Source organism: Entelurus aequoreus, linkage group LG23 (assembly GCF_033978785.1).
Source record: "Entelurus aequoreus isolate RoL-2023_Sb linkage group LG23, RoL_Eaeq_v1.1, whole genome shotgun sequence".
In the NCBI taxonomy this organism is placed as follows: Eukaryota; Metazoa; Chordata; class Actinopteri; order Syngnathiformes; family Syngnathidae; genus Entelurus; species Entelurus aequoreus.
The window spans coordinates 8,258,810-8,281,399 of NC_084753.1; the positions used below are offsets into that span (position 1 = coordinate 8,258,810).

At 38.6% G+C, this 22,590-nt stretch overlaps 1 protein-coding gene across 1 annotated transcript; it reads right to left on the reverse strand.

Moving 5' to 3' along the window:
* Positions 1-429: 429 nt before the first annotated feature.
* rrh (retinal pigment epithelium-derived rhodopsin homolog) lies at positions 430-18,588 on the reverse strand. Its single transcript, XM_062033928.1, has 7 exons — positions 18,406-18,588; positions 16,031-16,221; positions 12,925-13,024; positions 10,432-10,585; positions 7,083-7,251; positions 5,258-5,436; positions 430-551 (listed from the first exon to the last, which is right to left on the reverse strand). Exons 1-7 carry the CDS (start codon positions 18,515-18,517, stop codon positions 446-448), a joined length of 1,011 nt encoding a protein of 336 aa, XP_061889912.1. The 5' UTR covers positions 18,518-18,588; the 3' UTR covers positions 430-445.
* Between the last annotated feature and the right edge of the window lie 4,002 nt (positions 18,589-22,590).

Here is a 22,590-nt window from a genome sequence, read left to right on the forward strand (position 1 = left end):
AACCCAGCTAGGAGAGATGAGGCTTTTTCCACCTGTGTTTCCACCGAAAACTACCAAAAATAGATTTAGTTCTCCAGCAAAAATATCCGAATCAGATTTATTGGCCGAGGATTTTTCACACAGTTCTTAGTAGCGTGGAATCCTTGAGAGGGCGGACTGTTCTGATTGGTTGAACACAGTCGGGGGCGTTTTTTGTATTCTCAATTTCATTCACCATTACAGTATGCGAAATGGACGGGCTCTTTGAAATGTATTTTACAGAGGAATATAAAGTATTCAGGCAGACTTCGAAAGAAGGGAGGCGAGCAGTTTGAAGAGAAATGTGAAATAAAGGACGAGTCGAACGCATCAAATATTGACTATTTACTTTGTTACATGCTGTACAAGTAGTCAGTGGCACGCCATTTCAATCTCAATCTGATGAGACGTCTCTGAGTTGGGCATTTTACTGGGTCAGAGGTTGTTGAGAAGTTGTCATGGCAACCTGGGTGTTGATAGTGATTTGTTGCCTGGTTTGACAGCGGATCATCCCTGTGATGGCTCTGCGGAATCTGCAAAGGACAAAAAGAACAACGTTAATGAGCTAAAGAACACCATTTCTGTAGCAAACACGTGTGAAGGCTGAAGAGCTGAAGTTGAAATAAAATGCTGTACGGTAAATTTAGAATACTAGAAAAGTAGGAATTTTAGAGCGTGTAAAACGAATGCTGTGGTTAGCATGTTGGCCTCACAGTCAGGAGGTTGAGGGTTCAGAGGGCTCATATACGTATAATAGATTTACCAGTGGTGTGCCATCAGGGCCAGCAAGAACTTCTCTGCTGGCCTAACAGAACCAGAAATCATCATCATAATTAAAGATAAAAGTAATTTTTCATTGACTTTCCGTAAATATCTAAAAGTATTCATATTCTCTTCATGTCATATTATGCTCAATTCAGTGCTGTTGTTTTTAGTTTGAAGAGTTTTTATCCAATCAGAATTCAGCTAGCTTAAAAGTTGATTTTCAAGGTAAAAGTTGATTTGACATATAAAAGTCAGTGTTTTATTGATGTACAAACCCCGTTTCCATTTGAGTTGGGAAATGGTGTTAGATGTAAATATAAACGGAATACAATGATTTGCAAATCCTTTTCAAGCCATATTCAGTTGAATATGCTACAAAGACAACATATTTCATGTTCAAACTCATAAACACTATTTTTTTTTTGCAAATAATAATGAACTTAGAATGTCATGGCTGCAACACGTGCCAAAGTAGTTGGGAAAGGGCATGTTCACCACTGTGTTACATGGCCTTTCCTTTTAACAACACTCAGTAAAGGTTTGGGAACTGAGGAGTGTCACGGTTGGGATTGCAGCTGGCTGCGGGATCCTTCCTCCAATGCTACATGGACTACTCCGGACGACAGCGTGCAGGTAAGATGTGGTTTATTTAACATAAATAGTAAATGGATACAAACAGACAAAAACAAAAGGAAAGCGGGCCGTTCGCACGAGAAGCTAAAACAAAAACTTACTTAGCACCGGAATCAAGAATAAGGAGTCAAGAACAGGGATAAACAAACGTGACTGTTGCATACAGCAAACAACGGAGCTACAATGAGTGACCGGGAAAAGCAGGCTAAAATAGAGTCTCTGATGATTAGACACAGGTGTGTCCCAAACAAGAGAGGCACGTGAAAATCATAAGTAACCATGGTGATGAAACAAACTCATAAGTGCACAGGCAATAACAAAAGGAGTCCAAAACTAACACAAAACACAAAACAAACATGATCCGGAGCCAGGATCATGACAAGGAGACACATTTTTGAAGCTTCTCAGGTGGAATTCTTTCCCATTCTTGCTTGATGTACAGCTTAAGTTGTTCAACAGTCCGGGGGTCTCCCTTCTGCTATTGCAGGTGCCACACATTTTCAATGTCTGGACTACAGGCAGGCCAGTCTAGTACCTGCACTCTTTTACTATGAAGCCACGTTGATTGGCATTGTCTTGCTGAAATAAGCAGGGGCGTCCATGATAACATTGGTTGGATGCCAAAAGCTGTATGTACCTTTCAGCATTAATGGCGCCTTCACAGATGTGTAAGTTACCCATGTTTTGGCCACTAATACACCCCCATACCATCACACATGCTGCCTTTTACACTTTCACCCTAGAACAATCCGGATGGTTCTTTTCCTCTTTGGTCCGGAGGACACGACGTCCGCAGTTTCCAAAAACAATTAGAAATGTGGACTCGTCAGACCACAGAACACTTTTCCACTTTGTATCAGTCCATCTTAGATGAGCTCAGGCCCAGCGAAGCCGACGGCGTTTCTGGGTGTTGTTGATAAACGGTTTTCGCCTTGCATAGGAGAGTTTTAACTTGCACTTACAGATGTAGCGACCAACTGTAGTTACTCACAGTGGGTTTCTGAAGTGTTCCTGAGCCCATGTGGTGTATTTCAAGTTGACCCGAAGATAATTCCAATGTGTCTGAACGGTCAGTTTATGCATAAATGGCCAATAAAAACCTTGAACCTTGATATGTGTGCTGTGATTGGCTGGCGGACCGTTCTGGGCGTACCTCGCCTCTCGCCCGAAGTCAACTGAAAGGCTCCATCTCTTGTTAGAATGGATGGATTTCTGTTATGATGCTGGAATGGTTTGATGGGTGGAGAAACGTGGGAAAATTGCATTCTTTTCAATAAGATTTCTCAGCCAGAAAATGTGTCATACTGAGAAAATCCGGGATTTATGGAATGCGTAAAAAATGCCTGGATATTTTAAATACGCTTACTTTTAGATGATAGAATGGTTGCAGTCGCATAAAAGATGCGTATAAGGTAGGTATTCTTTAGTTTAAAGTAGGGCTGCAACTAACGATGAATTTGATAATCGATTAATCTGTCGATTATTACTTCGATTAATCAATTAATAATCGGATAAAAGAGACCAACTACATTTCTATCCTTTCCAGTATTATTATTGAAAAAAAAAACAGCATACTGGTGCCATGTTCTTTCAACTTGCCAAATAAAACAAGGAAAATGTTACAAAAATGCACACTTTTGACACCCCTGCTATAGATAATAATAAATTAAATGTGATAAATCTATGGATAAAAAGCAGAGCCTGGCGACGCATGCGCGTTTATCATAACTCTCTCTCTCTCTCTGTCTCTGCCCCTCCCTCACCAAGGCACAATTTGTTTTGTTTTCAACCCCTTCTTAACCCTGAACGTACATTGAAAATCAGGGCCGGCCCGTGGCATAGGCCGTATAGGCAAATGCTAAGGGCGCCGTCCATCAGGGGGCGCCACGCCAGTGCCACAAATGTTGGAGAAAAAAAAAAAGAGAAAAAAAAGTTGCTACTATTATTTCTAAATACAAAAAATAATCCCACGTTAATTAAAATGCAAAGTAAAGCCTATTTAATAGAAATATTATTTGTTACAACATCACGCCCCCCGTCCCCCCGCACGGTGCGCCCCCTCCCTTCCCGTATCATGACTCTTACCACATCAAAAAATCAACACAAGATGTCAAAACGGCCAAAACTGTCAGGTGCCCAGGGAAGAAAAAAGAGAAAAGAAGAGGAGAAACGAGAAAAAGACAGAGGTAGCAGGGAGGTAACGTTAGCCTACATGAAATTATTTGTCTGTTACAGAATGTGATAGTAACCTGGCTTTTTAGCATTAAGCTATAGTTACATGATTCGGCAATTGCTAATCAATAAATAGCTAGTTCTGTTTTAACGTCAGGTTAATATTGTGGAGGGGGCTAAATTGTTATGGAAAATAATAATGTAACTTTAGGTAATTACAGTACTCCCACCTTACATTCCTCAGGGACATTTGTATTAGATCTTTTAAGCAGGTGTTTTCTGTTGACATTGCTATTGCCTTCTGGTTAGCTAATGTTTGCCCTGCAGGTAATAGTCACTTTTCCACCCCTTTATATATTAGGTATAGTTGTAAGCCTAGTTGTTAAAGTGCACATCATTAATGTTAATTAAGCAATATCACATGAGAGGGAATGCTGTTTTTTAATTTGAGCACTGCTGTGATTCGGTTAAAGATAATCATAACATAACATTCTCATATAATATGTTAATTTGCTTTCTTTAAGTAAAAAAAAAGGTCAAAGACAAAGCTATTCGGTTTCTTGTGAGTATATACACTTCACTGCCGATGTGGGGGGGCGCCACCTAAAATCTTGCCTAGGGCGCCAGATTGGTTAGGGCCAGGCCTGTTGAAAATACTCGCAACCCTAACTCAAAATGCCGGACATTTGAGGCATTTAAGAAACTCCGCCCTGACAGCTCCGCAAAAGAGGACATGTCCGGTGGAAAGAGGACGTATGGTCAGTCTATCCTAGCCCGTTAGCTGCTAGCATGCTAGCAGCGATCGGTTTCACCGGACATGTCTTCTTTTGCTAGCATGCTAGCAGCTAGCGGGCTAGGATAGACTGACCATACGTCCTCTTTTCACCGGACATGTCCTCTTTTGCTAGCATGCTAGCAGCTAACGGGCTAGGATAGACTGACCATACGTCCTCTTTTCACCGGACATGTCCTCTTTTGCGGAGCTGTCAGGGCGGAGTTTCTTAAATGCCTCAAATGTCCGGCATTTTGAGTATTGTTTACACAAGGTGCGTTACGCTACTTAATATGTCCGTGTGGAAACTCGTTCGGTACACCTCCGAACCGAACCCAAACCCCCGTACCGAAACGTTTCAATACAAATACACGTACCGTTACACCCTTATTATTTTCATTATTGTTTCTCAGCTGTTTGTAAATGTTGCAGTTTATAAATAAAAGTTTTTAAAAAATAATTTAAAAAACATATAAAAACGTAGCCTCAGCGCATGCACATAGCATAGATCCAACGAATCGATAACTAAATGAATCGCCAAATATTTTTATATTCGATTTTAATCGATTTAATCGATTAGTTGTTGCAGCCCTAATTTAAAGTGGGTTCCAGTTTCGGAAAATAGGGAATACCGTGAGAAGAAAAAATTGGGGATGAGGAATATTTGCAAATCTGGTCAATTCAGTTTCAATGAGAATTTCATCACAGAAAATGTGAATATGTTGGAGTGTGCCAATGAATAGCCATTGAGGTGAGTAGTTTGATGTTAGAATTGCTTGAATTGATTGAGAAATGGCAAGAAGAAACAGAAAGTAGTTGAGCGTCCAAAGAAAATGTTTCTTCAGCGTTCACACTACAAGTGAAGCTAGAATGTAACCTGGTACTACAAACACTGACTTTTTATTGGCGATGACATAAATGCAGGGGTTGTAGAAGGTGGAGGACTTGGCAAAGAGAGGGGCGATGATGGCCATCGCTGCAGGAATGGACCGCGGGTCCCCAAAAGATGCCCAGAGACACACCAGAGAGTATGGAGACCAAGCCACAAGGAACATCACAATCATCACAATAGACATCTGTCAAGCAGAAACAAACGGAACAATTCATAATAATATTCAGTCAAAAAGCCTTTTATTCTACGCCTATATCCTGACCTGAACATCTACATCTACTTTACCACCATTGTGATGTACAAAAGTACAAAAGCAGTGAAATTGTCACCTTGTGTAAATGGTAAATAAAAAGAGAATACAACAAATCCTTTTCAACTTATATTCAATTGAATAGACTGCAAAGACAAGATATTTCATGTTCACACACTGCAAAAAATAAATTTTTACCAGTGTGTTACATGGCCTTTCCTTTTAACAACACTCAGTAAAGGTTTGGGAACTGAGGAGACACATTTTTGAAGTGGAATTCTTCCCCATTCTTGCTTGATGTACAGCTTAAGTTGTCTCCCTTCTCCTATTTTAGCCTTCATATTGCACCACACATTCACAGATGTGTAAGTTACCTATGTCTTGGCCACTAATACACCCCCATACCATCACACATGCTGCCTTTTACACTTTCACCCTAGAACAGTCCGGATGGTTCCTTTCCTCTTTGGTCCGGAGGACACGACGTCCACAGTTTCCAAAAACAATTTGAAACGTGGACTCGTCAGACCACAGAACACTTTTCCACTTTGCATCAGTCCATCTTAGATGAGCTTAAGCCCAGTGAAGCGTTTCTGGGTGTTGTTGATAAATGTATTTCGCTTTGTATAGTAGAGTTTTAACTTGCACTTACAGATGTAGCGACCAACTGTAGTTACTGACAGTGGTTTTCTGAAGTGTTCCTGAGCCCATGTGGTGATATCCTTTACACACTGATGTCACTTTTTGATGCAGTACCGCCTGAGGGATCCAAGGTCTCGGGCATCCAATGTTACGTGCAGTGATTTCTCCAAATTATCTGAACCGTTTGATGAAAATACAGATCTTAGATGGTGAAATCCCATGTGGTGATATCCTTCACACTCTGATGTCGGTTTTTGATGCAGGATCCAAGGTCCGTAATATCATGGCTTACGTGCAGTGATTTCTCCAGATTGTCTGAACCTTTTGATGATATTACGGAGCGTAGATGGTGAAATCCCTAAATTCCTTGTTGAGAAATGTTGTTCTTAAACAATTTGCTCAGGCATTTGTTGACAAAGTGGTGACCCTCGCCCCGTCCTTGTTTGTGAATGACTGAGCATTTCATGGAAGCTGCTTTTATACCCAATCATGGCACCCACCTGTTCCCAATTAGCCTGTTCACCTGTGGGATGTTCCAAATAAGTCTTTGATGAGCATTCCTCAGCTTTCTCATTCTTTTTTTGCCTCTTGTGCCAGCTTTTTTGAAACATTTTGCAGACCTCAAATTCCAAATGAGCTAATATTTGCATAAATAACAAAGTTTTCCAGTTCCAATGATAAATATCTTGTCTTTGCAGTCTATTCAATTGAATATAAGTTGAAAAGGATTTGCAAATCATGGTATTCTCTTTTTATTTACCATTTACACAACGTGACAACTTCACTGCTTTTGAGGGTGTGTACTCTACCACCATTGTTATGTAGATCTACCCCATTAATTGAGAATGTCTGTAAATTATGTAAGTGACAATTGAACAAAAAAGTGTCCCATAATAAGGTTTGATGCCTGTTCACGTGCCAAATGCATGACTTTTCACCTTTGTCACATCCATCTGATCGGACCAGTCAACGTTAACGTGATCCAGGGAGTTGCTTGCTTTGTGTCTGTTTACGGTGACGGACACATTGTAGTAGCAGTAAAACATGACAGACAACGGGATGGCAAAGTTTACAGCAATCACTGTCATGGTGTATGAAATGAAGGATCTGGAAAGGAAAAACAGAACGGGTGAGTGCTCGTGTAATCTTTGTCAAAATCAAACACATGGCTGTATACGTTATTGGGATGATAAACACAATGAAACTATGTACTGCTGTAACACAATACTACCCATCCAGGTTCTAGTAATTGTCCTGTTCAGGGTCATAGAGACCTAGAGCCTATCTCAGCTGACTTTGGTGGACTACAGTACATCCTGGACCCATATAGAGAGAGAACCACTCACAAATACCCATTTTCCACTGCACCGGTTTCAGAGCCACTGAGGTGTAGGATTTCTGAGCTTTTGTTTTCCATTGCCATTGGACTAGAAGTTGCCGCCCACTTAGGAGGTTTTTTTTGGTTCAAATCCAGCTCAGAAACGGACCTGGTTCAGCTTGCTGAGCTAACTGCACAATGAGGTGGACAGGCTTATTTCTTACAAACGCAAAGGCGGGGAAGGAGGATCATATGGCTGTGCAGCAGCTCCCCTCTCTTGTGGACCGTGTGGCTGCCTTGCCGGACAGATGCAAGATAAGTCACCCGTGCTCGAGAAAAGAGCGCACCTACCAGCGTCGCCGGAGGACCTCTCAAGCCTTGACAGCTCAGGGCTGAGGGCAGGTGAGTTGGCCTCAGGCGGTTGCTGAGCAGCTTGCTCCGTAGGGGGTGTTGTGTCGGCAGGGGTCTTGCTGGGGGCGACCAGAGATTTCTGCTGCAGAGCGGAGACCAGTGAATAAAAGGTGGAACTCAAGTAAGCCAGCTTTCTGTCACTCTGCCAGCTCCTTAATACCACTACCTAGAGCTCCAAACCAGTCCTCCTATTCACCGAGACGTGAGGCCTTGTTGCGGAGGGCCAGCCTGATGGTGTCTGAATTGTGGGGTCCATTTCGTTGGCCTGTTCTCTCTGTTAGGTTTTGGTAGGATCACCAAACCCAAATGAAGAGGCGGAGGGCAAAGAGCGTTTTTTACAGTCTTCTAACAGTCTCCAAGCAACAATGTGATACAACTAAGGCAGCAAAACAACTAAGAGCGATGGTACAGAAAAAGGACTAAGTAAACTAAGAGAGTCGTCCAGCTGCAGGCGAGCCTGAAAGGCACCTTACTCAGGAGAGACGCTGGAGAGAAACTAAGATGTCCAAATGAGTGCCAGAAAAGCTGATCTCCAAAGACAGCAACGGCCAGTGGCGTAGAAGACACGCATGAAAGAACTGGCGTCTCCTAGCTGCAAGCCCTCTGCTTAAGAGGCTGATGAGGCAATCAGCCTCAAGTACCCGCCGATGCCACGCCCCAAACCGGCTTGAAAACATCTCGGGTGAGAGAGCGAGAGAAAGAAAGCAAAGGAGAAGGCAGAGGCAAACAGGCAGTGTACCGTTTTCTTATATGACTGTGAACTAGCATGATTTGTATTTGGTCACATAATTTTTTAGGGGATTATTCTATTAAGGAAATATGCCCTTAGATAGCTTCGGGAGCAGATGTCCATCGCAGCTCATCCAGAGAGTGGTGGCCCTTGCCCAAAGGACAATTGGAATCCGAAAGGAATGCAGACTTGGATTTTAGGAGTGATTATAAACACATTAGCGACATCTGGTAGGAGCCCCCACAGGTAGGAGTAGAGGTTAGGGGTCGGAGGTCACCCGTCTCAAACTGGGCAGAGATATAAGGTCAGGAAATAGATTGACTGGCCAAACAACAAACTGGGCTTTGTCCAAGGCTAGAATTACAAAGAGTAGGGGTCTTTGTGTAAAAGATATTTAAGGACAGTGGTTCAAGAGGACATCAGAAGAGTAATTGTCACGGCGCGGACTCGAACCCGCGGTTTTTCCTCGGCACCTCTGCTGGCAGCACGCTCAGACACGCCCCTGTTCACGCTGAGCGCAGCATGCCCATGCAGCGACAAGCCTGCAGATGATCTGCAATCTGCACACCTGGGACTGATGAGGGTGAGCTGCTTGAAGGACCAGTGGACCCAACTTAATTATACCTTTGCGTACCGTAAGAAGACAAGCCTTATGTTCTCTCTCTCTCTCTCTGTTTCTCTCTGCGTTTTCTTTTCGTGTCTGACGTCCTTGTTGTTCTCCCGCAGTGCCTTCCCGGGTCTCCCCCTTTGTGATCTCCCGTTGTTTCCCCTGCCTTCCTCGATCCTCGACCCCTGCTCGGACATGGACTACGCTGCCTCGCTCCTATCCTCGACCCTCGCCTGGACACGGACCTTGTCACTTCTCTCCTGCCGTGGATCATCTGCCTGCCCCACGGACTGCCTTGTTCCTTCACTCTCAACAACACTTGGTAACACACACTTCAGCTAACTACACACATAGTCTAACACCACTTACTCTTGGATTTTGGTCACACACTCCATCCTATAGTTTCGTTAGTATTGTTTATTATATATATATATATATATATATATATATATATATATATATATATATATATATATATATATATATATATATATATATATAATAAATCATTGAACATACTGCTGCCTGCTGTCTGAGCCGTCAACTCCCTCTGCAGTAAACATAACAGTAATCACGCTCATACTCTTTCTCCTGGAAGCTGCAGTTCCAGTCTGAGGCTCGCTGAAACAAATAAAGCTTTTTGTTCGACGATTCCTTGTTGGCGTCTTCTTGGCTCACCACTCATCGCACGGTCCCTCTGTCTTGGCAGAGTGACATGTCTAGAAATATACCACACATGTACCAGAGTAAACTGTTTGTGGTTCGCTTTACTACAAGTCCCCTTTGTGAGATCTCGTAAAAGTCTGTGAAATGTCACTGCACCGTGCGCATCACAACGGCGGTGTGGATTATGGATGGTAAAGACGTTCCGTGGGGGCGCCGTTCAGCAGCCGTTGCGCATGCAGTGGCAATGAGGGGTGAGTAGATGGCCCACTAATAGTTTGCACATGCTATTTAGCGCGTGGTTTTTGGATCTTACTCGATCAGGCTGTATCTCTAATAAATGAATCCTGCTGATATCAATCAATGTATTTTGGAATATTACCTTGTTTTTCATTTCTTTACTTACTCACTGATGTGTGTGTTCCTTTACTTGCTTACCGCCATCACACCAAGCTAAGTGTTAAAGTCCAAAAGTTCCCTGCACAAGACCCTCAGCGACGCATAACACTATTTGCCAAAGTCAAGAGTGGAGGCGATAATAACAATTTGACAACTCACATATCATTCTGCCGCCAGTTAATGGTGCATGTAGCTCCAGTGGGGTCTGGGGCATAGCTGGCCCAGCCTACCACCGGCATGGTGGACCAGAACAAGGCATTCAGCCACGCTGCCAGAGTAAGGAGATTGTATGACCGCGCAGTCATTTTCTGCCCTGAAAGAGGAAAGGGACACACACTTTTACAATTCAAGTAGACATAAAGTTTTAATAGTAATGCATTGATACCAGATCAACGGGAACATAATGTAACATGATAATTATTACCTTGAATCCGATTTGAATCTTAATTCTACTGAGCTTGATTACAGCTTCTTCATCAGCTTCACTTTTCATTCCATTCAACTGGTGATTTAGGGCTATACAAGTAAACATTGATTGATTGATTGGAATTTGATAAGACTGTTTTCAACCATTATAAAACATATTCATGAAATAACTGTACTTGAGTTCATATCAATTTGTGTATTGTTTCACCAAAATGCAAAGGGTATTATGACATGAAAATGGGCAATAAATGAATTATGAATACCAACAAAAGTTGTATGTATCTCACTTGCAACAAAAAAAAGCAACACTGTATATTTTACTCATTAAAAATGATTGACAAGTTACTTTTTAATTGATATCCCGTACTATGTTTACTTCTTTATTGATTTGAATATTTATAATGCATTACAAAATAAATTCTTAATTTATACATGTTTGTTTATTCCTATTGTAATTATCTACTTATCTATCAATTCTTTTCTAACAGTCATGAATTGTTGTTTTTTTCAGTGTATGCTACACTAAATAGAATAGAATATGCCATATTCTGTCTGTTTTTACTTTTATTTCATCAATCATCTTTAATGTCCTTATTTTCGCAGTTTATTATTTTGTATGTATTATAATTTACTTGACCATTTTTTGAGCACCTTTAATCTTTCATTTCTTCTTACTTTTCTGTCTTTTTTCACTGCATAAGCTATCTTATATTGTCCTTCTATCAGAGAAAAAAACTAACTTTTTAATGACTAAATGTTTTATAACAATAAATACTATGAGAGTAGTATTGGGGCTGTCAGACAATAAAAATATTTAGTCGCGGTTAATTACATGTTGTCCATAGTTAATTCATAATTGATCGAAATAATCGCAAACAGAATTTTTTGTTTGTTTAAATCTTTAGTAAGTGTACATTATTAAAATGTACACCCAACATTGGACTGGACAATTTGTATAATGCAAATGTTTTTTTTTCTTAAATACTATGCTTTTTAACAGCTCAACACAAAAATGGTCACAAACAGACACACACACACACAGACGCACAACATTTTCCACCTAGGGCCAGTCCTTCAGTGCACTCTTTTTGTCATGTCTGTGTGATCATGTTTTGTTTTGGTTATGTTCAGGTTTGGTTTTTGGACTCTTTGTGCACTCTCGTTTGTTTTGTCACCGTAGCAACCCATTATTTTTCACCTGTCCTCATGTCACGCACCTGTCTCACGTTTTGCACTCGCGCACCTGTCACTAATCATGTCACTGTTAATTAAGCCTGTCGTTTTCTGTTGATCGTCCTGGTGACATTATCCTTTCTACCTCTGCTACCTGTCATTCCAAGCCATTGTTCCATGCATGTTTTTCATGCCACAGTAAGTGTTGTATATTTCATGTTTATAGTTTTTGCCTTTGTGCAAGTTTTCGTTTCTTTAGCCACGTTTTTGTACTTCGGGCCTTGTGCGCGCTTTTCGTTTGTTCTTTTTGTTAGTGTAAAAATAAACATGTCCTCACCTTCACGCCTTGCCCGCGCCAACTTTCCTTTGCATTCCGGGAAAACAAGACACCTCACAGTCCACGTTTTGACACTTTTGATCCCATCATGACATTTACGTATACCGCATATTTTAAATGAGATTTTTAATTGAGTTTTCTGTGCTAAATCTGCCACTATGTTCATTGTTCCTCTGTCAGTCTGGGCTCTGGCTTAGTTGTTGACCGGGGGGCGCCGCTATAACCAGGAAACATGTAGAAACGCACACTGTGCTCTGTTGTTCAAAAAGAAGCGTAAAGAGTAGCTAAGTAGCTAGCAGCTAAAAACTCAAAATTCCAGTGGATGGAAATAATTTTGGTCTTTGAAGAGTTTGCCATCCAATGTTCCCATTTCTTTGTCCATTTCTGCTCTAAATGTGCTCCCATGACTCAACAGCAGCTGGAACGCCGCTGCTTTTTGACCACTACGGAACAGACCGAGGGTCACACATGTGCGCGTGCAGTCAAAGGAAACTTTCGTTAACTTATAATTGCGTTAACTTTGACAGCCTTAATGTGTGTTTATATCTAGTTCATTGTTTACAGTCAGTTGCAGGAAAACAAACCAAAATGCAAATATTAAATAATTGTATAATAAATAACCTCAGTCAGCGATAACCAGTTGCACTACCAGGTACAGTCTGTTGCTCACAATGTTTTGTGGTCTGCTCTAATGACAAAACAGGGTAAATAGATACCTATGTCAGGTCGGCAAATGGTGAGATAGCGGTCTATGGCCACCACGGTCAGTAGGCCAATGCTAGCCATGCCAAAGAAGATGTTGAGAGCTGCATAAATCTGGAAATAAAAAGACAAAAGGCCCAATAGAATTGCAGCAGTCGATGCTAATGTCCGATGTACAAAATCCCAAAGCAGTGAAGTTGTCAGGTTGTGTAAAAGGTAAATAAAAAGAGAATACAACAAATCCTTTTCAACTTATATTCAATTGAATAGACTGCAAAGACAAGATATTTAACGTTCGAACTGCAAAACGTTGTTATTTTTTGCAAATATTAGTTCATTTGGAATTTGATGCCTGCAACATGTTTCAAAAAAGCTGGTACAAGTGGCAAAAAAGACTGAGAAAGTTGAGGAATGCTCATCAAAGACTTATTTGGAACATCCCACAGGTGAACGGGCTAATTGGGAACAGGTGGGTGCCATGATTGGGTAAAAAAGCAGCTTCCATGAAATGCTCAGTCATTCACAAACAAGGACGGGGCGAGGGTCACCACTTTGTCAGCAAATGCCTGAGCAAATTGTTTAAGAACAACATTTCTCAAAAAGGAATTTAGGGATTTCACCATCTACGCTCCGTAATATCATCAGAAGGTTCAGAGAATGTGGAGAAATCACTGCATGTAAGCCATGATATTACACACCTTGGATCCCTCAGGCGCTACTGCGTCAGAAAGCCACACCAGTGTGTAAAGGATATCACCACATGAGTTTAGGAACACTTCAGAAAACCACTGTCAGTAACTACAGTTGGTCGCTACATCTGTAAGTGCAAGTTAAAACTATACTATGCAAAGCCAAAACCATTTATCAACAACACCCAGAAACGCTTCGCTAGGCCCGAGCTCATCTAAGAGGGACTGATGCAAAGTGGAAAAGTGTACTGCGGTCTGGGGAGTCCACATTTCAAATTGTTTTTGGAAACTGTGGACTTCGGCTTAACCATGAGAAGGTCAAAAATGAAGTAATAAAATAAATTACGTTTTAATATTTTTCTTTTGGTCTATGCTTGCTATGTGATGTCGGTGTGGTTCCTGTATAGTTTGATCATTTTCATGGTCAAAATCGTGGAAATGTTGTGTTTCCTGATTAAAATAACATGCTTGTTGCCAGGGGGAAAAGGCAGGCCATGAGGCAGCAAGTACCTCTGCCTCACAGCAGGGGGCGATACATCAAAAGCTCATGACCTGCCAACAGCTGTTAACCCTTAAGAATTAGAAGAAGAAAATAACAGACAAACAACTGCTAGGCTTCCAGCAAACTGCGACGCTTTTTCGCCCTAAAAATTTAGGATTTGATTTCTAAAATAAGGAATGTTTCAAGAGTGGACTTTCAATGAAAGCAAGAAGTCGTGAATACTGGGAGAGCAACGCCACAGCTGCCACCTTTCATTCCAAGGTGTGTGTGGTCCCAGGACAAAAAATAACTAATAAGGTTTGGTATACTGGAAAATAATGACTTTGTGGATGTGCTACAAAAAACTTATTTATTGCTTTCCCCGCCTTTTATTCTCAACGAGTGACCGTGTTTGGACCCAAATGGTATATACTGAGGTGGCGACTTGTCCAGGGTCTACCCCGCCTTCCGCCCCCATGCAGCCGAGATAGGCTCCAGCAACCCCGGGAGGGACAAGCGGTAGATGCGCCGCTCCCAGTCTGTGGAACGCTCTCCCTGACCACCTGAGGGCACCACAGACTGTGGATGCTTTTAAAAAAGGCTAAAAAAAAACTTTTTAAAAAAGCCTTTTTTTTTAGATATATGTGTGCTAGTTCTAGCTATTAGGCTGTTCTATTTGTTTTGTTTTTTTGTTATTATTTATTTTATTTGTTGTGGGCAGCTAGTTGTGGTTCTAGCGTTGTTGTTATTTTGTTTTTTGTTTTATTTTTAAATGCACTGTAGCACTTTGAGGTTGTTTGCTAAATGTAAAGTGCTTTTTACAAAAAAAAATATTTTATTATTATTATTATTAGAAAATGGACGGATGGCCTCGGAAAAACATAAAAGCTCATCAGCCCACATTCAAGGTCAGATTTATTTTCAAAATGTTTGGAATATGACGTATTGATCTGGCTGTAAGTGAGATTCAATATCACCATTCTCTAGCCTAGTTTTTATATATATATATATATATATATATATATATATATATATATATATATATATATATATATATATATATATATATATATATATATATATATATATATATATATATATATATATATATAATTAAACATAGGGCTATACTTCCCCCTTGTGTCTGTGCCGTCAACTCCCTCCTACAATACATAACACATTTTATACATTCAAGCAGTTTACAATTAAAGTACAGTAACCAATATTTTAACAGTAGATTTACCTGCTAAATAAAGTTCCCCGACCCGGACATACAGTATCTGTCGTCCTGTGACAGCTGACAGGAAGCATGTATCCCGGTTGATGGCGTTGGCCCCTTGCATCTCAATTTCTGTAACCTCCTCGATCCATCTCTACTATTTCTTTCTTTCTGATGAAATAATCTAAACTCGGGTGCCATCATGTTGTTGTGTTGTGTCGCCCGACTTTGTTCCGCTGTCACTTTTGTGGCTTGAAGTTGAGTTGCGGCTTTAAATTATTGTGTTGTGTTGTGAACGTGGCCCTAACTGCCACCGAGGTCATGTCCTCTGTGACAAAACTATGACTATGACTGACTGCAAATATCCTAATTTGTATTTCTAGTTATACTTTCGTACATGCCACATCTGTGAGGTAGGCTGGATTATTTTCTCAAAGAAGAAATGCTCACTAACACAGATTTAGAGAGATTTGTGAATAGAATTGGAGAGGAATAAGTCTTTTGTGTATTTGTTTTTAGATATTTGAGTTCAACTGATGAAAAACGGGAGCAAAACCGAATTTGTTGCGTTCATATTGTTTGTGCAGTATAGCCTAGCAAAGGGTAAGCGCATAATTATAAAGGTGTTGACCTATATGTTGTTCATTGAAAACCTGTGTAAAAGTAATCAATACGTGTTACCATTAACAAGTACCAGTGCTGAGGACGCTGCCAAAAAGAATGTCACCTACCTGGCAACCAGTGTACCCAAACTTCCAGCTCCCATGGATGTCCGAGGCTGCGGACATGGGGTAACCAATCCCAGCCACTCCGATGTCAGTAAAAGCCAGGTTGATGATGATGAAATTGGTGGCAGTGCGGAGCTCCTTGAACTTGACAAACATGAGAAGAACCACAATGTTGCTCAGTAGACTGATGACACCTGAAAAGAGCCAAAGGAAACAGGTCACTTTGGAAATTCCAAGTCCACCTCTCCATGCTTGATTATTACCACCAATGTGTTACCTGCACAGTTCACTCATTCATTCCGGGTGCCAGGTGAGCTAGAAGCTACCTCAGCTGAGTTTGGTAGCAGTTATGTAAAGGGTGTACCTCAGGGTTCTGAATTAGTGTCCAAACTTTTTCTACCAAGGGCTGCATACTGGAAAGTATGAAGGGGCCATGTTGATGTTATTATATTAAAAAAAATGCTAAAAGCTGACATAGTTTCAGCTACGTATTATAAGTGACTTCAGTGTCAGATTAATAATAATTACAAAGTTTCAGCTCTTTCTCAATACATACAGATGTTTTTATTTTTATCTTTCTTCTTATATTTTTACAGTTTGTTTTCCCCCGTGTAAGAATAGAATGCAAACAATAACATGATTGTGTAACTGCATACATAGAGTGTCAAAAATGATGCCTTTATGAAAATAATTATGTTCAGTTACACATTTAACAGTGTTCATTATGGTTGTTATATTTATTGTTGTAGTCATTTAATGTTTAGTTAACTAACTAAACTTTGTTTATATTTTAAGTATACTTTATTTCTTTTTCGAGAGCTTCTAATATTTTGGATCTGGGGTTTTCCACCAAGAGCCGCAGACAGAAAAATCAAGTATGGGAGGTCATTTATATATATATATGTATATATATATATATATATATATATATATATATATATATATATATATATATATATATATATATATATACATTGTAAATATATATATATATTTATTTTATTTTTTTATTTTCAGCTGGGATAGGCTCCAGCACCCCCCGCAACCCCAAGAGGGACAAGCGGTACAAAATGGATGGATGGATTTTTTTATTTTATTTTTTTATATTTTTTTAAAGCTAAAAACATACATTATTTATACATGTTTAAAGAAAAATCTTTGTGTTATAGGTGATTTACTATATTATTATTATTAATTATTAATATATATATATATATATATATATATATATATGTATATGTATATATGTTAGGTCAGGAAAAAACACAAGCCGCGAAACCTGGGAAACAGGCTTGTAGGGATGATATAGCCTCTTGTGTTTTTTCCTGACCTAACGTATAAAACATGAGAGGCTATATCATCCCTACAAGCCTGTTTCACAGGTTTCGCTGCTCATCAGGGGACTTTATAAAGGAAACCTGCGGAACAGGCTTGTAGGGATGATATAGCCTCTTGTGTTTTTTTCCTGACCTAACGTATATTCCGCTCTACCCCGGTATTGAGCACTGTATATATATATATATATATATATATATATATATATATATATATATATATATATATATATATATATATATATATATATATATATATATATATATAGTCAAGGTTTCTGTGGTTTATCCGTTATACAGTGCTCAATATATATATATATATATATATATATATATATATATATATATATATATATATATATATATATATATATATATATATATATGCGCTCAATACCGGGGTAGAGCAGAACATATGTTAGGTCAGGAAAAAAACACATATAAAGGGGACTTTATAAAGGAAACCTGTGAAACAGGCTTGTAGGGATGATACAGCCTCTTGTGTTTATTCCTGACCTAACGTATATACATATGTATGTATGTATGTATGTATGTATGTATGTATGTATATTAAAATTTGAGCTTTTTGTAATTACATTCCAATTTGTTGCCCTTTTTACCCTACATTATTACTGTTGTTTTATAGAAGGACATGTTAATATTTGAAAAGAAACAACTTTTTCAAGTTTAGCAGACATGTTAGATATATTTGCACAAATTATCGGATCGGCATCGCCGATATCGGCATCGCCGATATCGGCCTGAATTTTATTTGGTATCGGATCGGAAAGAAAATCAGTGGTATCGCACATCACTTACCAGCACTAATACGTAATATTATGTCCAATGTAGTCGTTGTAAATGTACAAGCGTGTCTTAACTACCTCGTGCATTAAAACAAACAAAGGTGAATTGATCCATGTTATGAAATCATGATTCTGATCAGCACATGAAAGTAGCACTTTGGAGAACAGCAACTAAACAAAAGCAAGCAATGTCACAGCAATCAATGTAGACAAGTAGTGGTGGTCTGGTGGTTATTACCTGCAGTAATTAGGTATCCAGCCACTATGTTGTGCTCCGTCTGGGAAAAGGCACTTTTTCCACCATAAGGTGCATCATCGCTTGAATCGTTCAATCCAGCATCAACCACCATTTTATCAAGTAAGCCTGTGACAAGAACACAACGTGCTGCACCGACTTGAAAACACTGTAAATTGTTCAAATCTGAAGGCTCCTTTAATTGTCCTGCAATAGGAAAGGAAATGTTGTAAAGAGGAGAGAAGGATTATTACATACCACTGCTCTCTGTTGCCGGGGAACTAGTGGCAATAATGTGCAGCAGGCTTCTGCATAAGGCGATTAACCCTCACGTGGAGACACTTTTTACATGTGCAAATACCCAACATAGGAAAATAACTAAGTATTGTTAACATGTCACCCTAGTACATGTAGTACAACACTAACACTAGCCTTGTCATACATCAACTATTTGCTGAAATCTAACCCAGCAGGCACAAGACATTGATACAACGTTGATTGTACGTACATGTCCTTTAAAACTGACTTCTAAACAACGTCGCTAAATAGTTGTGTTTGGAAATGGAGAAAACGTTGATGTCTGACGTTGGATCCACGTTGTTGGTTGGGAAATGACCACATTTCAATGTCAAATCAACGTCAAAACCCAACATTGATTAAATGTTGTCAAAAAGAATGTTGTTTCTACGTTGTATTTGTGTTGTAGAATATTGGTTGGGAAATGACCACATTTCAATGTTAAATCAACGTTGAATAAACGTCAAAAAGCATGTTGTTTCAACGTTGTATTAGTGTTGTAGAATATTGGTTGGGAAATGACCACATTTCAATGTTAAATCAACGTTGAATAAACGTCAAAAGGCATGTTGTTTCAACGTTGTATTTGTGTTGTAGAATATTTGTTGGGAAATGACCACATTCCAATGTCAAATCAATGTCAGAATCCAACATTGATTAAACGTTGTCAAAAAGCATGTTGTTTCAACGTTGTATTTGTGTTGTAGAATATTGGTTGGGAAATGACCACATTTCAATGTTAAATCAACGTTGAATAAACGTCAAAAAGCATGTTGTTTCAACGTTGTATTTGTGTTGTAGAATATTGGTTTGGGAATTGACCAAATTTCAATGTTGAATCAACGTCAAAACTTAACGTTGAATAAACAGTGTCAAAAAGCATGTTGTTTCAACGTTGTATTTGTGTTGTAGAATATTGGTTGGGAAAATACCAAATTTCAATGTTAAATCAACGTTGAATAAACGTTGTCAAAAAGCATGTTGTTTCAACGTTGTATTTGTGTTGTAGAATATTGGTTGGGAAATTACCAAATTTCAATGTCAAATCAACGTCAGAACCCAACATTGATTAAACGTTGTCAAAAGGTATGTTGTTTCAACGTTGTATTTGTGTTGTAGAATATTGGTTTGGGAATTGACCCCATTTCAATGTTAAATCAACGTTGAATAAACGTTGTCAAAAAGCATGTTGTTTTAATGTTGTATTTATGTTTGGGAAATGACGAAATTTCAATGTTAAATCAACGTCACAACTTAACGTTGAATAAACGTTGTCAAAAAGCATGTTGTTTCAACATTGTATTAGTGTTGTAGAATATTGGTTTGGGAATTCACCACATTTCAATGTTAAATCAACGTTGAATAAACGTTGTCAAAAAGCATGTTGTTTCAACGTTGTATTTGTGTTGTAGAATATTGGTTGGGAAATGACCACATTTCAATGTCAAATCAACATCACAATTTAACGTTGAATAAATGTTGTCAAAAAGCATGTTTGTTGTTTCAACGTTGTATTTGTGTTGAAGAATATCAGTTGGAAAATGACCACATTTCAATGTCAAATCAATGTTAGAAGCCAACATTGATTAAACGTTGTCAAAAAGCATGTTGTTTCAACGTTGTATTTGTGTTGTGGAATATTGGTTGGGAAATGACCATAATTCAATGTCAAATTAACGTTAGAAGCCAACATTGATTAAATGTCGTTTCAATGTTGTATTTTTGTTTTCCCACCAAACACAAATTAATGAAGTAATTTATGTGTTTTATTATCATTTTACTCTTGCTTAGGTTTTATATCTTAATATCCTGTTTGCAAACAGTATATGACTTTGGTGCATGTACATTTTGGTCCAGTGATACTGAAATGTCGACACCACAGATACCAGATCTTTATGCTGGATAATCTATTCTCCAATCAAAATGTCGAATCTTGTGATACTTCTGTTCAGGGGTGTGCAAACGTTTTGCCGCAGGCTGCAAAGTCAAAGTATGTTGATGTTTGGGTACTTCAAACAAAATGCTAACAACACATATTGTGTCAGCTTTGTATTTTCGCTGACTGAGCATATTATTATTAATTATTAGGCGGAACATTTCAGCTTTTTCTCATCACATACCGATTTTTCTTTACCTTTTTTACGACATTTTTACTGTTGTTTTTTCTCCATTAAAGAATAGAATAAAAAATAATAATAATTCTGCCTGTAAGAAAATATGAATATTCAGTTAGATATTTAACAATGTGTATTATGCTTGTTGTCATTTTTAAAATTAATTAATAGGTTAGCATTATTTGACTTTTTCAATTCACTAAACTTTGTTTATGTTTTAAGTATATTTTATTTTTATTTTGAGTGCTGGGAACGCCTCGGGATCCCCCGGGAGGAGCTGGACGAGGTGGCTGGGGAGAGGGAAGTCTGGGCTTCCCTGCTTAGGCTGCTGCCCCCGTGACCCCACCTCGGATAAGCGGAAGAAGATGGATGAACGGAAGGATGGAGCTTCTAATATTTTAGATCAGGGGGTTTTCTCACCAAGTTGCTGAAAAGTGAAGTATGGGGGAGCAATTTAGATATTTTTTTTTATTCAAAAAATGCTACAAACATATTTTATATATATATATATATATATATATATATATATATATATATATATATTTTTTTTTTATATATATATATATTTAAAGACAAACCTTGTGTAATAGGTGACTATGAATATTATTGTCATTAGTTGAAATATTCCAAATTTTATTTTATTTTATTTTTTTTACAAATTTACTGTTTGTTTTTTTTTTGTTTTTTTTAAGATTTGTTATTATCTAAAAATACACAACTTTAAAAAAAATTTGCAGACACTTTAGATATATTTGCACAAGGTATTGGTATCGGATCGGTATGGTCGATACCAGCCTAAATTTTACTTGGTATTGGATTGGAAATAAATCAGTGGTATCAGAACCGACTTCCAGATCTGTTTGGTATCTTATATTTCATGTTTTTTTTTAGATTTGTTATTATCTAAAAATACACAACTTTTACATTTTTTGCAGACACTTTAGATATATCTGTACCAAGTGTTGGTGTCAAATTGGTATCGCCGATACCAGCCTAAATTTTACTTGGTATTGGATTGGAAATAAGTCAGTGGTATCAGAACCGACTTCCAGATCTGTTTGGTATCTTATATTTCATGTTTTTTTAGTTTTTTTTTTAGATTTGTTATTATCTACTGCGATGAGATGGCGACTTGTCCAGGGTGTACCCCGCCTTCCGCCCGAATGCAGCTGAGATAGGCCCCAGCGACCCCAAAAGGGACAAGCGGTAGAAAATGGATGGATGGATGGATGGATGGATGGATGGATGGATGGATGTTATTATCTAAAAACACACAACTTTTAAATTTTTTGCAGACACTTTAGATATATTTGCACAAGGTATTGGTATCAGATCGGTATCGCCGATACCAGCCTAAATTTTACTTGGTATTGGATCGGAAATAAGTCCGTGGTATCAGAACCGACTTCCAGATCTGTTTGGTATCTTATATTTCATGTTTTTTTTGTTTTTTTTTTGGATTTGTTATTATCTAAAAATACACAACTTTTACATTTTTTGCAGACACTTTAGATATATCTGCACAAAGTATTGGTATCGGATCGGTATGGCCGATACCAGCCTAAATTTGACTTGGTATTGGATCAGAAATAAATCATTGGTATCAGAACCGACTTCCAGATCTGTTTGGTATCTTATATTTCATGGTTTTTTTTATTTGTTTTTTTTAGATTTGTTATTATCTAAAAATACACAACTTTTCAATATTTTGCAGACACTTTAGATATATCTGCACAATGTATTGGTATCAGATCATCAATCAATCCATTTCCTACCG

What these genes read in the sequence shown, in the direction of transcription:
- rrh (XM_062033928.1), bottom strand. Translation starts at nt 18,517, where the DNA reads ATGGTGGTTGATGCTGGATTGAACGATTCAAGCGATGATGCACCTTAT. An exon ending in CATTTGCCGACCTGACATAG is followed by an intron (nt 10,586 to 12,924) that starts GTATCTATTTAC and finishes TTCCTCTTTCAG; the next exon opens with GGCAGAAAATGACTGCGCGG. An exon ending in ATCAGATGGATGTGACAAAG is followed by an intron (nt 5,437 to 7,082) that starts GTGAAAAGTCAT and finishes TCTGCTTGACAG; the next exon opens with ATGTCTATTGTGATGATTGT.